Raw genomic sequence first — 15419 nt, 5'->3', positions numbered from 1 at the left:
TACAGAAACTACTCTTTGAAATCATTGCAGCGTCTGACGGTGCCATTGCCGGAAAATGCCACCGATTTGACATGCGAATTGACATGTCAAATCGTATCAATCTGAACCAGGGTTTCCTGTCTGTAGATAACGCGAGATTTCGTCAGTAGGCAATTTGCAAGGACTCCTGGGATACATGACGCCGCTATCCCAGGAGACCTTGTGAATCGCCTAGTGACATAATCGCCTAGGCAGGGAAATGCCGGAAGTGTGGGTGAAACCCTAAATAAAAAAAAGTCATTCAGATTGATGAATGGAAACGTGTTACTTGGGAATTCCTAAAATCCCATTCTTCAGATTTTAGAATATCAGTAAAATTCCTTCAGATTTGAACTGCACACTTCAGATTATAGACAATGGGGTAGATTCAGGTACCGCTGCGTACTTCTTACGGAGGCGCAGCGTACCGTTTTTTCCCTGCGCCTACGCAAATTATCTGCGCTACGCTTCATTCATGAAGCAGTAGCTACGTAATTTGCGCGGGCGCTCCTTAAAACTGCCCAGCGTAAGGGCGCGTAATTTAAATGATCCCGTAGGGGGCGTGGATCATTTAAGTTAGGCGTGTTCCCGCGCCGAACGTAGTGCGCATGCTCTGTCGGGAAACTATCACAAGGACGTCATTTGCTTCAAAGTGAACGTAAATGGCGTCCAGCGCCATTCACGATTCACTTACGCAAACGGCGTTAAATTTTAAATTCGCGACGCGGGAACGACGGGTATACGTAGCATTGGCTGCCCCTGCTAATAGTAGGAGCAGCCTTACGCGGAACCCGACAAACGGAAACAACGTAATCTGCGTACGCAGGGCTCGCGTAGGGTTGTGAATCGGCGTTAGTATGCAATTTGCATACTATACGCTGACCACTAGGGTAACGCCCCCTAGCGGCCATCGTAAGAATGCAGCCTACGATATGACTGGCATAAGAGCCTTATGCTAGTCATATCTTAGGCTGCAGTCGGCGTATCGAGCTTCCTGAATCAGGAGCAGTCGATACGCCGGCGCAACTAAGCAATTGCGCTGCATAACTATGGTTACGCAGACGCAATTGCTTGTTGAATCTACCCCAATGGTGACACTTTTTTTGCAAAATTAACCCTGTTTATTGTTCTACAATGAAGACCATCATCCATCAAGGGGCACATAAAACAGAAGTCCCTTACATTTATTTTTAATTTATTATAAAGGTTTTCAATGATTTTTGTTTTAGTTTTAAATAAATCCCACCAATTTAATGAAATAAATTGCGTTATATGTTCCCCTGCTGGTTGATTCCTTTACTAGGTGAAATGAATGAGTGGTGCCGCTTTCTTTATGACTCATCAGACGTCACAAGTTGCAAAACCAGTAAGCCATCCACGACATTCCTGTCCAGTTACAATAGAGACAATTGAGTCAATTACGTTATTGTTAAACTTGATAGAACATTGTTTGTGTTAATGTACATTTGTCATGCAATGCCTTATGGCCCGTAAACACGATCCGAAAATTGGACGACAGATCGTCTGTCAGAAATGGAGAGTTTAATAAAGTTACGAAAAGAAAAAAAAATCGAAAGTAAAAAAGGGTATTGTGTTTTTGGATGACAATTGTAGTGATGGAACAAAAATCGTACGATCTGGTATCATACGGGAACATTTTTCGTGCTTGTCCCCTCGTGTGTATGGGCCATTAGTCTCATGCCCTCTAAAACCCTGGGCAATGCCATTTGGGATTGAAATGTCAAAATTCTGTAATTGTTTGGTTAATATTTATTAAAGGCATTGTACACTTTCAAATGTTTTAATCATTTTAACTAGATACAGTGGGGCAAAAAAAGTATTTAGTCAGTCTTAAAGACCCCAGATCCCTCCATAAAGAGTACCTGTCTGCCTATTACTGGGATGCAGGCCTGTCGCTACAGGACAGGCAAAACAAACAATTGCTTGGGGCCCCGAGCTGGCCTGGGCCCCTTAAACTTCCCCTTCCCAGGCTGTAGCGTGGCCGAGCTCCTCTCCCTTCCTCCTGGAGTCCTGTCAGTCCGGCCGGGTACCGCGCGTGGTACAGGAGATTCAGTTTCCTGTTCCCTGTCGGACTGACAGGAAGTGCACACCGAGTGCTCACTTCCTTTCAGTGCGGCTGGGAACACAGGAAACAATCTCCTGTACCGCGCGGTACCTGGCCTGGGCACTATCTGATAGGGGACTGGGGACCCATAATGATAGAACACCGGACTGACAGGAGGAAGAGGAGCTCAGCCATGCTACAGTGGGAGCCTACAGGGAAGAAGGGGAGGTGAGAATAGAAAAACATAGGAACGGGGGGGGGGGAGCAAGAACATGGGTGTAAAAAATTTGTGTAGCGCTAATGTAGGCTTCAGGTGCAGGAGGGGGTGCTTGGGGGGGCCCCCCATTTTGCTTGGGGCCCCCAAATTCCTTCAAACAGGGCTGCTGGGATGTTTACATTCCCTGTGACAAGCAATAAAATTATCAGATTTTTTTTCCCCCTAAAATAATACATACAGTATGTGGTCAGCTTGAGAAATGGATTCACCGTGGCCACAAAATGTGGGTGCGTTATGGTTTCACCTCATGTTGTATATTGCTCTTGCAAAATGACCTTATTAAAAGCTTGAGGTCGATTGGTTGAGTGCTGGTCTTTTCTTCTATTTGTTGTTGATGGTGTCACCGTTAGCAGTGCACTCTCAACAAAGGAAACAAAAGGGTGTGGTGCTGCATGTTTTTTTTTTACAAAGCAATGAAAATCAGTCAGGTGTTCTAAATCCCTCTCTGCTTTATATTTAAAACCTAGAAAAAAATTCCTTTAGTCAAACTTTAACCACTTGCCGACTACGCTATAGCCAAATGATGGCTACAGTGCGGTCGTCCAGTTTATATGACGGCGCCCCGTGATCGCGACACTGCTGATCAGATTGAGGTAAAGAGACGATCAGCAGCTTTTTACCACATGATCAGCTGTGTCCAATCACAGCTGATCTCAGGGGTAAACAGATGCCAGTTATTGGCACTCATTTCCTCACACTGAGGAAGGGAGAAGAGAGCCACACAGAGACCATTGATTTTACCATACACTGGTACTGCTTTAATTCCATCACATTCAGTTATGGTCTTCTCACACTCGGAATTTTGCTGCACTCAGAAAGCCTTCCTTACAGTTACAGAAATGTCATGAATGTAGGCATTTAATAAATGTATAGGTGTGCAATACAAACAAAAGTGTGTCTTATTTCTGTAAATCTGTAAAACATATATATACTTCTGTAAAAGGGACATGAACACTGATATTCAGGTGGGCATAGTGAGGCTGCACTGGCGGGCATAGTGAGGCTGCAATGGTAGACACAGTGTGGCTGTAGTGGGTACAGTGAGGCTTTAATGGTGGGCGCAGTGAGGCTGCAATGGTGGGCACAGTGTGACTGCAGTGGTGGGTAAAGTGTGTCTACAATGGTGTCCACAGTAAGGCTGCAATGAAGGACACAGTGTGGCTGCAATGGTGGGCACAGTGTGGCTGCAATGGTGGGCACAGGTGAGGCTGCATTGATGGGCACAGTTGAGGTTGTGCTGAGGGGGCACTGATAAAGTTTTTGTTAATATTTTTTTTTGTAACTTAATTCTGCATAAAACATTTAAGTGTAATTTCATGGGATAGTTCATGAGGCCGTGTTTAGGGGCAGAATTAGGGGCAGGACAGGGTAGGGGTATGGTGGGGCAACTGGTGGCAAGTAACCCTTGAGACCTGGCTAGTAGCTCAGGACTTTAAATTGTGAGCCCTGGTGTAATGCATCTGCCAGTGCCCTGTGTGTACAAGCAGCTGCAGATACATTGTACAGAGCCACAACTCTATTATGAGTGTACAAGCAGATCGTTCATTCATAATAATGAAAGATCACTCAGCTGAGCTCTGCGGGTCTGTGTGTTTATCAGCAGCTGCTTTTACAGATACACAGCTGGACCGATGGATCACACATCGCTGTAGCGTTTTCACTTTTTTATGAATGAGCAATCGGAGATGTAGGGATCTGTGTCGTCAATAACACAGGCGGACATCACTGATCTCTCATTCATAAACTGAAATATATAGTAAAAGTGCTGCAGCTGGACTGTGTATGTGTAAAAGCAGCCACTGATAGACACACAGCACTGCAGGTTGAATGGCTGTGCTGGTTTCGAGAGCGACCCCTGCTGCCTGAGACCAGATCTGTCAATCAAAAAAACATCTCGGCCCAGATTCACAAAGGGCTTACGACGGCGCAACGCCATGTACGCCGTCGTAAGTCCTAATCTGGGCCGTCGTATCTATGCGACTGATTCTTAGAATCAGTTACACATAGATATCCATTAGATCCGACATGCGTAAGGCTCTTACGCTGTCGGATCTTAAATGCATTTTTTTTTTTCGCCGCTAGGTGTCGCCTCCGTCGTTTTCCCCGTTGAGTATGCAAATTAGCTAGTTACGCGAATTCCCGAACGTGCGCGCGGTCGACGCAGTGAAGTTACGACGTTTACGTTAGTTTTGCGCGGCGTAAAGTTGCCCCTGCTATATGAGGGGCAACCAATGTTAAGTAAAGGCTGTCGTTCCCGCGTCAAAATTTAAAAATTTACGTTGTTTGCGTAAGTCGTCCGTGAATGGGGCTGGACGCCATTTACGTTCACGTCGAAACCAATGACGTCCTTGCGACGTCATTTGGAGCAATGCATCCTGGGATAATTTCAGGACGGCGCATGCGCAGTACGTTCGCGCTTAATTTAAATGCTCCACGCCCCCTACCCGGCTAATTTGAATTAGGCGGGCTTGCGCCGGGTGATTTACGCTACGCCGCCGCAACTTTACAGGCAAGTGCTTTGTGAATAAAGCACTTGCCTGTAAAACTTGCGGCAGCATAACGTAAATGACATACGTTACACCGCCGCAGAGAAACGCCGGATCTACGAGAATCTGGCCCCTCTTTTCTATTTGTCAGACAGTTGGGGGGGCTTGTTTGATCACACCACCTAGAAACTAAGGAATGAATTTGAGCGGGACGAAGTTCTAATTCATTTGACTTCTATTCAGTTCTGTGCAACCTAAGCCCTAGTTTTTTTTTTATGCGATCTATAGTCTCTGTGTTTGTGTTTAAGTGGCTGATCCTTTTAAACCATGCCAGTTTTTACCACACACTTCTTTATCCATCAAGTGTTCAGTACTTATACTTCCTTGCAAGTATTTTGTTTGCTATACATACCACCCACACCTTCTAAACATACTTGACATTTCTGTAGTTGGTTTATTGATCTTTTATACAAAATGTCGATACAAAGTTGAAAATATTTTTTAAATGTTTCATTGGTATGTACCGGTAAGTCATACCATACATCTTACAGGAAGTGTGTTTGCTCTAACGTTAGCCTGTCATTGGCTAGCTGTTGTATAGCGCATCAGAAGCAGTACATTTCTGTAAAAGTATGTTCTTAATAGGATGAAGATAGAAACTCCCTTTACATAGACAAATTTGTATTTTATTTTTTGTTCAAATGCAAATTGGTGTAAATGTCAGCATACAAAGAAGCTTTTGGCAGTCAGATCATTATCTTACAAAAGACTTCTGTCCTGTATGTCCTGATTTTATTTTATTTTTTTAATAGGTGGATTTACTTTCTAAAATAAGAGTCAGTATTTTCCAGTGTCATCTCAGATTTTCCCTTATGTTATCCTAGTGTTCACAGTGTGAGGTCATTGTGTACATATTGGCCCAGATTCTCAAATGACTTACGACGGCGTAGCGCCGAATGAGAGCCGTCGTATCTATGCGGCTGATTCTTAGAATCAGTTACGCATAAATTCGGCTAAGATACGAGCGGCGTAAGTCTCTTACACCGTCGTATCTTAGGGTGCATATTTACGCTGGCCGCTAGGTGGCGCTTCTATAGATTTCCGCGTCGAATATGCTAATAAGCTAGATACGCCGATTCACGAACGTACGTGCGCCCGGCGTATCAAGATACGCCGTTTACGTAAGACATACGCCAGCGTAAAGTTACCCCTCATAAAGCAGGGGTAAGTCATGTTATGTATGGACGTCGGAAACGTCGGAACAGCGTCGTGTTTTACGTCGTTTGCTTAAGTCGTCCGTGAATGGGGCTGGACGTAAGTTACGTTCACGTCGACTAGGCATTGAGCGGGCGTAATTTAATTTGAAAATTCGACGTGATACTGCATGCGCTGTTTGATAAAAGCGTAATTTACATGGGGGTCACAAAACATTTACATAAAACACGCCCCCTACCAGCCTAGTTTGAATTAGGCGGGCTTACGCCGTATCAGATACACTACGGCGCCATAACTTAGAGCGGAAGATGTTTCTGAATACGGGACCTGCTGCTCTAAGTTTCCGCGGCGTAGTGTATCTGAGATACGCTACGCCCACCTAAAGATAGGCGCTTTTTTGAGAATCTGGGCCATTACCTTCACTAGCATTTCATCTCTTAACATCTGTGAGCTGTCACTTAAGAATAATTCCCTATAAAAGGTGTGTCCTTTTTCATGATATGATATCATTCTAATGACAGCTGCCAGGCACTGAAGGAAGGGTAGAACTTTGAATTATGGACAAAAAGTTTTCTATTTTGTGGACTATATAAAGTGTTTGCTCAGATGCTGAGCTCCACAGAGTAGTGCTGAGAATGGAGGACATGTACCATCAATGTTCCATACCCAACACTTTTACCACTTCCCGCTCTTAGGACATACCTGTACATCCTAGGAAATCAGTGGTTATACCAGGGTCATGTCTGCAGCTGCAGTCATGAGCCTGGTATTTTTTTTGTCCAGCCGTTGATATATGTAAAAGTGATCGAAGCGGCTATAGAGCCGCTGGATTGCTTTCCCACCACCTTTCGCCGCCTTACCTGGGCTCTCTTGTTTTACTGGAACTGAAACCAGCAGTTTTTCCGACTGACCACAGAGCTGAAGGAGGAAGTTCCCTGATTTCCCTTCCTGGAAGTTCTCTATGGTCTATGAAACCAGGGGCGACCTTACCGGTTCTATTACCAGCTTGTAACAGCATCTGATCAAACCAATCTTGGCTTGATCGGATGGTTTTAAGGGCAGAGGAGAGATCAAGGGTCTAATAGACCCCCGATCTCTCTATAAAGAGGGCCTGTCATGGCCCATACTATCACAAGGGATGTTGTTCATCCCTTATGATGGCAAGAAAGTTGGGGAAAAAAAAGAAGAAAAACAAAGTGTAAAAAAAAAAAAATGTAATTAAAACACATAGTCCCGCACACGTACAGTGGGTATAGAAAATAATGACCCCCTTAAAATATTCAAATTTTCTTGCTTTGCAGCCTGAAATGAAGAAACGCAGTTGTTTTTTTATTCAGTTGTATTTACACAGTGCTCACACAACTTATAACATCCAAGTGAAAGATATAGCAGCAACATGTAAAAAAAAATTGTAAAAGAGAATCACTAAGTTGCAGGTGCGGCCCATGCATTAAGGGTGCACAGGTACCACCCCTTCTATACCCACTATATACATAATGCATAGATTCATGCTTTGGGGGCATTTTTTTTGAAGCACCTGATTAGAGCCATAGGCTCTAATAGTCTTTAAAGAAATTGGATGCATTGTGCTCGGAGTCCACCCAGATGTGTTAGAAAAGCAAATTAATATATGTTTTTCTAACACTGAATCGCCTCTCCGCCAATTGGGAAGCGCAGGTCTGTTACCCGTTTCCCGATTGGCTGAAAAGTTAGGCTGTTATTCGATTGGATGCCTAAGAGGAGGGGAGGAGACGCACGGCAGAAGCTGCCATGATCTCAGAAGGACACGGAAGACGCTGCAGGATGCCTGTCCCCCTGCCCAATGATCCCTGATATGCCTGGCAATTGGGTAAGTGCCGGTGAACCAACAAACAGCAGTGGGGGTTGAGGTGCCACGGGGGGGGGGGGGGGGTTGTTTGCTGCCGCCCAAAATAAAAAAACACCAACCGTAACTGCTGAGTTAGAAAAAGAATAACCCCCGCTCCTAAAAATCAATGGCACACACAGCCATTTGACTTTCAACTGTGGTCATTTGGATTAGCTCAGCATGAAAGAACTTTCCTGGAGCATTTCAGTCCCTGGCAGTGCAGCTGAAACAAGGAATCAACCACGAGTGGCAAGGCACTGTCCAAAGTTCTCCAGGATAAAGTTAAGGAGAGGCACAAATCAGAACATGGATTAATAACATATTCAAAGGCTTTATCAATGCCTAGAAGCACAGTAAAGTCTAGTATTAAGAAGTGGAAGGTATTTGGTACAGCACAGACCCTCCCTGGATCAGGACGTTGCGCCAAACTGGATGAAAGAGCCAGGAGGAAACTGGTTAGAGAGGCTACCAAGAGGCCTACAGCAACTCTGAAGCAGTTGTAGGAATTTTTGACAAAGAGTGGTCATTGTGTGCATGTGACAACCAATTCTCCACAAATATGGCTTGTATGGAAGGGTAGCAAGAAAGAAGTCATTGTTTAAAAAACGCACACATGGCACAATGGAAAAGGGTGTTATGGTCAGATAAGACTAAAATTTTATTATTCGGCTTCAACCAAAGATATGTCTGGCAGAAATTCAATACAGCTCACCATTCAATTCAACACCATTTCTAAAGTAAAGCATGGAGGTGGTAATATTCTGTTATGGAGTGTTTCTTTACAACAGGGACTGGAGAACTTGTCAGGATAGAAGGAATAATTAATGGGGCAAAACACGTCAAAATCTGCTGCCCTCTGCTAGAAAGTTGTCAATGGGAAGAAGGTTAACCTTCCAACATGACAATGACCCAAAGCACACAGTAAAAATGATCATACAGTGGTTGAAGGAGAAAAAGATGAATGTCCTTGCATGGCCTAGTCAGAGCCCAGACTCAAACCCCATTGAAAATCTATGGAATGACTTGAAGACTGCAGTCCACTAGTGGTCACCATTAAATGCAACTGAACTTGAGCAGATCTGCAAAGAAGAGTGGGCAAAAATTGGTAAAGTCTAGGGGGCAGATTCACAGAGAATTAGATAGGCGCAGCCTTTTAGAGATACGCTACGCCGCCGTACCTTTCCTGACGGAATTTCGAATCCTCAACGATTTCGCGCCGAAAGTTACGGCGGCGGCGGAATTCAAATCGGCGGTTAGGGGGCGTGATTCATTTAAATGAAGCGCGTCCCCGCGGCAATTGAACTGCGCATGCTCGGTATCGAAATTTCCCGCCGTGCTTTGCGCAACGTCATTTTTTGAACTTAGACGTGAGTTACGTCCATCCCTATTCACGGACGACTTAAGCAAAAAAAATAAAAATTTTAAATTTCGACGCGGGAACGACGGCCATACTTAACATGGCAAGTCTATCTATACGCCGCAAAATACCAGCTTTAACTATACGCCAGAAAAAGCCGACTAGAGACGACGTAAGAGAATGCGACGGCCGCATGTACGTCGGAAAAAGCTAATTTGCATACCCGACGTGGAAAACGACGCAAAGTCCACCCAGCGGACGCCGAAGTATTGCATCTACGATCCAAAGGCGTACGAAGCCGGCGTACTCTCTCTCTCTGAATCTGGCCCTAGATGTGCAAGGTTATTAGAGACATATTCCAACAGACTAAAGGCTGTAATTAAAATAAATAATAATAAATAAAACCCCATTTTTGGTGTCATTGGAAGGCATTGTACCTCATCTTTGGTGTCAGTGGGAGGCATTTTACCCCACTATTGGTGTCATGGGGCCCAAATGTTGGTGTCATTGGTAGGAATTGCCCCATTATTGGTGTCATTGTGAGGAATTGTCCTCCCCTGTCTGGTCTCAGTGGGGGTAATTATACCCCATTGTTGGTATCCGTGGATCAAATAGTGCACCAAGGGCCAGATAAAAGCAAGCAAAGGGCCATTTCTGGCCCCCCCCCCCCGGGCAACCGTTTGGAGACCACTTGGTTTAGATATTCAGCTTAGCGGCTATAGATACAGGAGTGCCTTGGCACCCTCACACACCAGGAAGCACATATTTTTTTAACTGGAATTCCAATTAGCTGGTACATTAGCATGGTACTGCCTAAGCACAATGAACATTTTAGACGTTACCTATAACATACCAAATCTTCACTTTTTGAGTTCAATTCCACTTTAAGAGACTTTGTGACTTATGCATTGTATTAATTTTTTTTATTGATTAATTTTTTTCAGATTCAATTACAATGACGATTGCACGTCATCAATGGCCCAACATCTACAAACTGCAGACTACCGGTAGCTCTTGTGGATCTGCAACAGTTCAAATTGTAGCTGGATACTTCATTGCATTTGTTGTATTTTGGAAGCACTACCTGTGATTTTCTTTTTTTTTGGATAATAAATACATTGCATTCTATCTGAATGAAGTTAATTACACAAGTACCTTTGGCAAGAAAACAACATCAACATTCCATTTATCTGCCAGAGATAAACAATGTCTAAGAACACGGAAATACTCAATTTTTCTTATTTGTTGGATCAAGAACGAGAGGCGATATTGGCTGTGCTGAAAAGAGATGAGAACCTGAAGAAAGTAGAGGACAAAAGAGTACGGTAAGACCGATTGTGTATATTGGCCACAACACAAAACACTTTTTCAGATTTAGGTTATATCAGTGAGTTAAAATAGCTATACACTAGAAGAATTTCACAAGAAAATGTTCATTTTAAGAAATTTCGTTTGATTTTCTAATCGTTAATGGCGTTCATATCGACATTTATTTTCAGTGTCAAGAAAATTCAAAGAAGAAGGATGGAAATATTTTCTTGAACAAACAAATTTCTAACAGTGTACATGGTTTTTATTTGGGAAAAGTAAATTCTAGAGATGCACCAAAATTTCGGCGGCTGAAAAATTGTGTTTTGGTCATTTTACCGATAATGAATAAAGGTGCAGATAATGGCACAGAAAACACAGGCGATTATGATGTGATTTTGCTGCGATTTGTGCTTATGGTGTGTTTTTCACAGATCATGTAACTCAAAAAAAACATAAAAAACGGTACACAGGTGTGTTATTGATGCGTTCTTGCTGCGTTTTTAATCACTTCAGCCCCGGAAGATTTGGCTGCTCAATGACCAGGCCATTTTTGTGATTCTGCACTGCTTTGATTTAACTGACAATTGCGCGGTAGTGTGACGGTGTACCCAAACAAGATTGACGTCCTTTTTTCCCCCACAAATAGAGCTTTCTTTTGGTGGTATTTGATCACCTCTGCATTTTTTATTTTTTGCGTAATACACAAAAGAAGAGCGACAATTTGGAAAAAAACACAAATGGGGGTTATTTACTAAAGGCACATCCACTTTGCACTACAAGTGTACTACAAATGCACTGAAAGTGCACTTGGAAGTGTAGTCACTGTGGGCCAGATCCTCAAAAGAGATACGCAGGCGGATCTGCTGTTCCGCCTGCGTATCCCTGTTTCTATCTTTGGAACTGATCCACAGAATCAGTTTCCAAGAGATAGACAGAAGATCCGGCAGGTGTAATAGTTTTACACTGCCGGATCTTAGGATGCAGTACCGCGACCGCCGCTGGGGGCATTCATCGTCGAAATTACGCGCCGGGTATGCTAATGAGGAGTTACGTCGATCCTCAAAGCTTTTTCGTGTTCGCTACGTCGCCGCTACGTTAGTTTCCCGTCGCTTAGTTATACTTTTGTAAAGCAGCCCTACTTTTACACAGCAGGCGTACTGCTGTGTAAAGTATGGCCGTCCTTCCCGCGTCAAATTTTTAAATTTTACGTTGATTGCGTAAGCCGTACGGGAATACGGAAATACGCTACGCGCCGATCAAAAAATGACGTCACGTCGCGCAAAGCACGTCGGGAAATTTGCATCACAAGCATGCGCAGTACGTCCGGCGCGGGAGCGCGCCTAATTTAAATGGGACTCGCCCCATTAGATTAGGAACGCCTTGCGCCGGACGGATTTGAGTTACACCGCCGCAAATTTCCAGGTAAGTGTGTTGTGGATCGATACCTAACTTAGGAAATTTGCGGCAGTGTAACTTAAATCTGTTAAGTTATGTTGCGCTGCGGGGCTGTGGATCTGGCCCTGTAGATCTGAGGGGAAGATCTGAAATGAGGGGAAGCTCTGCTGATTTTCTCATCCAATCATGTGCAAACTAAAATGCTGTTTTTTATTGCCCTTGCATGTCCCTCTCAGATCTACAGTGACTGCACTTTCAGTGCACTCTTAAGTGCACTTGGAGTGCAAAGTGGATTTGCCTTTAGTAAATAACCCCCAATATCTTTTACCTTTTGCAGTAATAAATATCCAATTTTTTTTTTTTTAAACAAATTTCTTCCTCAGTTTAGGCCGATACGTATTCTTCTACATATTTTTGGTAAAAAAAAATCGCAATAAGTGCATATTGATTGGTTTGCACAAAAGTTATAGCGTCTACAAAATAGGGGATAGATTTATCGCATTTTTATTATTATTATTTTTTACTAGTAATGGCGGTAATCAACGATTTTTATCGGGACTGCGATATTGCAGCGGACAGATCGGACACTTTTGACACATTTTTGCGACCAGTGACATCTATACAGCTATCAGTGCTATAAAAATGCACTGATTACTATGTAAATGTCACTGGCAGGAAAGGGGTTAACACTAGGGGGGCGATCAAGGGGTTAACTGTGTACCCTAGTGTGTGTTCTAACTGTGGGGGGGGGATGGGACTGACTAGGAGAGATGACAGATCAGTGTTCATACTTCGTATAAACGCACAGTCAGTCTCCCCTCAGAGAAGCAGGATCTGTGTGTTTACACGGTCATCACGCCCGTCGGGCACTCGCAAAGCGTTGTAAGGTAAGGGCGTTTTTCCAAGGGACGCCAACCTGCTGCAGTAAAACTGCGGCGGCTGGTCCGGAAAAGGTTAATTAATTTCAACGGAGAGGCGCATTTTTGATGCGTTTTTTAAACTTAACTGCCCAAAAATGCAACAAGCAAGATTTTTAACACCACAACAGGAGCGCAGCCGAGCAGTTTGAAGACATACATAGAATTTAAAGGGATGCGTTTTTTTCTTGAGCTTTTTTTGAGCTAAAGGTGCTGATAATGGCCCACAATAAATTTATATTCATTCATGATATTAATTAAAAAGTCGAATATAACACAAATACATATACAAATTTATATATTTTTTAGAATTTGTAAAAAAAAATGGATTTATACTGTAGGTTAAGGTGCTGATATGCTTACAATGTGACATGAAAGAAAAATCATGTTTATATGGAATTTATGAAAAATCAGCCCGTAGTGCCTTTTAGAATAGAATATGTAGGAGCACATTTGTTGCATGTATATTGCTGCTTGGGTTTTCAACTAGAGTCATGCATTTCATTATTGATTTTTCAGCCTTTGGTAGATACTGGAGGGTTAAACCACCTGACAGCTTCTTATATCTCTCAGGAAATCTATTAGTGGGATCTCTGTACTCAAGTCTTCATGCCAACTGATTAATTGTAAACGCTGTTTCTCCTGACAGGAGAAAATAAGCATTAAAAAACGTTTAGGTGTGCTTAGTCACATTAAGGCGTTATGGTGTTTATTTCATTGGTCACAATTTTAACTTACTCTGGCCATTGAGATGAATAAACGCTCAAGCACCCTAGTGCAACATTTGGCGTTTTTATGCACAAAAGCTCCTCTCCTGATGCTATTCCTCTGTTTCCTTGAAAAGGAGCTTTGCCTCTAAATGCTGCTGCTCCTAAAATCATCAAAAAGCCTATGTGGATGGACTCATAAGCCCCATACACACCATCAGATTATCTGCAGATTTTTGTCTTCAGATTTACCAAAACCATATAATAGGAGGTCAAACCTTAAGAGTTTCAATTTGTATGCAATCAGGCAGGCCCTTGTACTACATGGTTTTGGTAAATCTGAAGAAAAAAATCTGCAGATAATCTAATGGTGTGTATGGGGCTATAGAGGGGGAGATTTACAAAAACTGTAGAGTGCAAAATCTGGTGCATCTCTGCATAGAAACCAGTTAGCTTCCAGGGCCCGGATTCAGAGAGCAATTGCACCTGCGTAACCATAGTTACGCAGCGCAATTGCTTACTTGCGCCGGCGTAACAAATGCTCCTGATTCAGGAACCTCGTTACGCCGACTGCAGCCTAAGATATGCGTGGCATAAGGCTCTTATGCCCGCATATCTTAGGCTGCATTCTTGCGATGGCCGCTAGGTGGCGTTCCCGTTGTGCTCAGCGTATAGTATGCAAATTGCATACTAACGCAGATTCACAACGTTACGCGAGCCCTGCGTACGCAGTTTACGTCGTTTGCGTACGGCGGTTTTCGCGTAAGGCTGCCCCTGCTATTAGCAGGGGCAGCCATAGTTACGTATACCCGTCGTTCCCGCGTCGCGAAATTTGAACTTTACGTAGTTTGCGTAAGTGAATCGTGAATGGCGCTGGACGCCATTCACGTTCACTTTAAAGCAAATGACGTCCTTGCGACGTCATTTGCCGCAATGCACGTCGGGAAAGTTTCCAGACGGAGCATGCGCTCTAAGAATCGGCGCAGGAACGCGCCTAATTTAAATGATTCCCGCCCCCTACGGGATAATTTAAATTGCGTGCGCTTACGCCGGGCATTTTGCGGAGCGCCCACGCAATTTACGGAGCAACTGCTCCGTGAATCGCGGGTAGCGCAGAAAATTTGTGGGGGCGCAGGGCAAAAACGTTGCCCTGCGCCTCCGTAAAAACTGCGCAAAGGTACCTGAATCTGCCCCCAGGTTTCTTTGTCAAAGCTTAATTGAACAAGCTGAAGTTAGAAGCTGATTGTATACTAAGCACAGCTACACCAGATTCGGAGTGCTCCAGTTTTGGCAAAAAAGCCAAAAGCCCCAATAATGTCAGTTTAGGAGCAGCAGTGTGCACCTCCGCTTATGCCACATACAGTAGGTGACCGCGATTTTGTGTCAATCTCACTCCCTTTCTCAGCGAGATTGACCACCTACGAGCCCCGTCACGGGAGCCAGCGCCGAGCCGGCTTACCGCGATGGGGAAAAACCTGTCATAGAAGCGACGGGGATCCGACTTGGATTCCCGCCAATTCTAGCCGCGGCGTTTGGTATGAATCATGAGGGGGAACTCCACGCCAAATTTTAAATTAAAAACCGGCATGGGTTTCCCCCCAGGGGCATACCAGGCCCTTAGGTCTGGTATGGGTTGTAAGGAGAACCCCCCATACACCGAAAAAACGGCGTGGGGGTCCCCCTACAATCCATACCAGACCCCACCCCGTGCGGCCCCCCCACCCCAAAGCACCCTGTCCCCATGTTGATAAGGACAGGGCCTCTTCCCGACAACCCTGGCCGTTGGTTGTCGGGTCAGCGGGCG

At 44.1% G+C, this 15419-nt stretch overlaps 1 protein-coding gene across 4 annotated transcripts in view; it reads left to right on the top strand.

Annotated features, from left to right (window-relative positions):
- LOC120927445 (synaptotagmin-like protein 5) overlaps nt 1–15419 on the top strand; it is a 270163-nt gene that overhangs the window by 89418 nt on the left and 165326 nt on the right. For all 4 annotated transcript variants that reach the window (XM_040338125.1, XM_040338127.1, XM_040338124.1 and 1 more), the window contains one exon: nt 10230–10610. In XM_040338125.1, the coding sequence (XP_040194059.1) occupies nt 10492–10610 (119 nt within the window). In that variant the 5' untranslated portion in view covers nt 10230–10491. The remainder of the gene's footprint in view (nt 1–10229; nt 10611–15419) is intronic.

Source organism: Rana temporaria, chromosome 2, assembly GCF_905171775.1.
Source record: "Rana temporaria chromosome 2, aRanTem1.1, whole genome shotgun sequence".
Classification (NCBI taxonomy): Eukaryota; Metazoa; Chordata; class Amphibia; order Anura; family Ranidae; genus Rana; species Rana temporaria.
The sequence above is the reverse complement of the archived record's forward strand: the minus strand, read 5'-3'. Positions and strand labels throughout refer to the sequence as shown.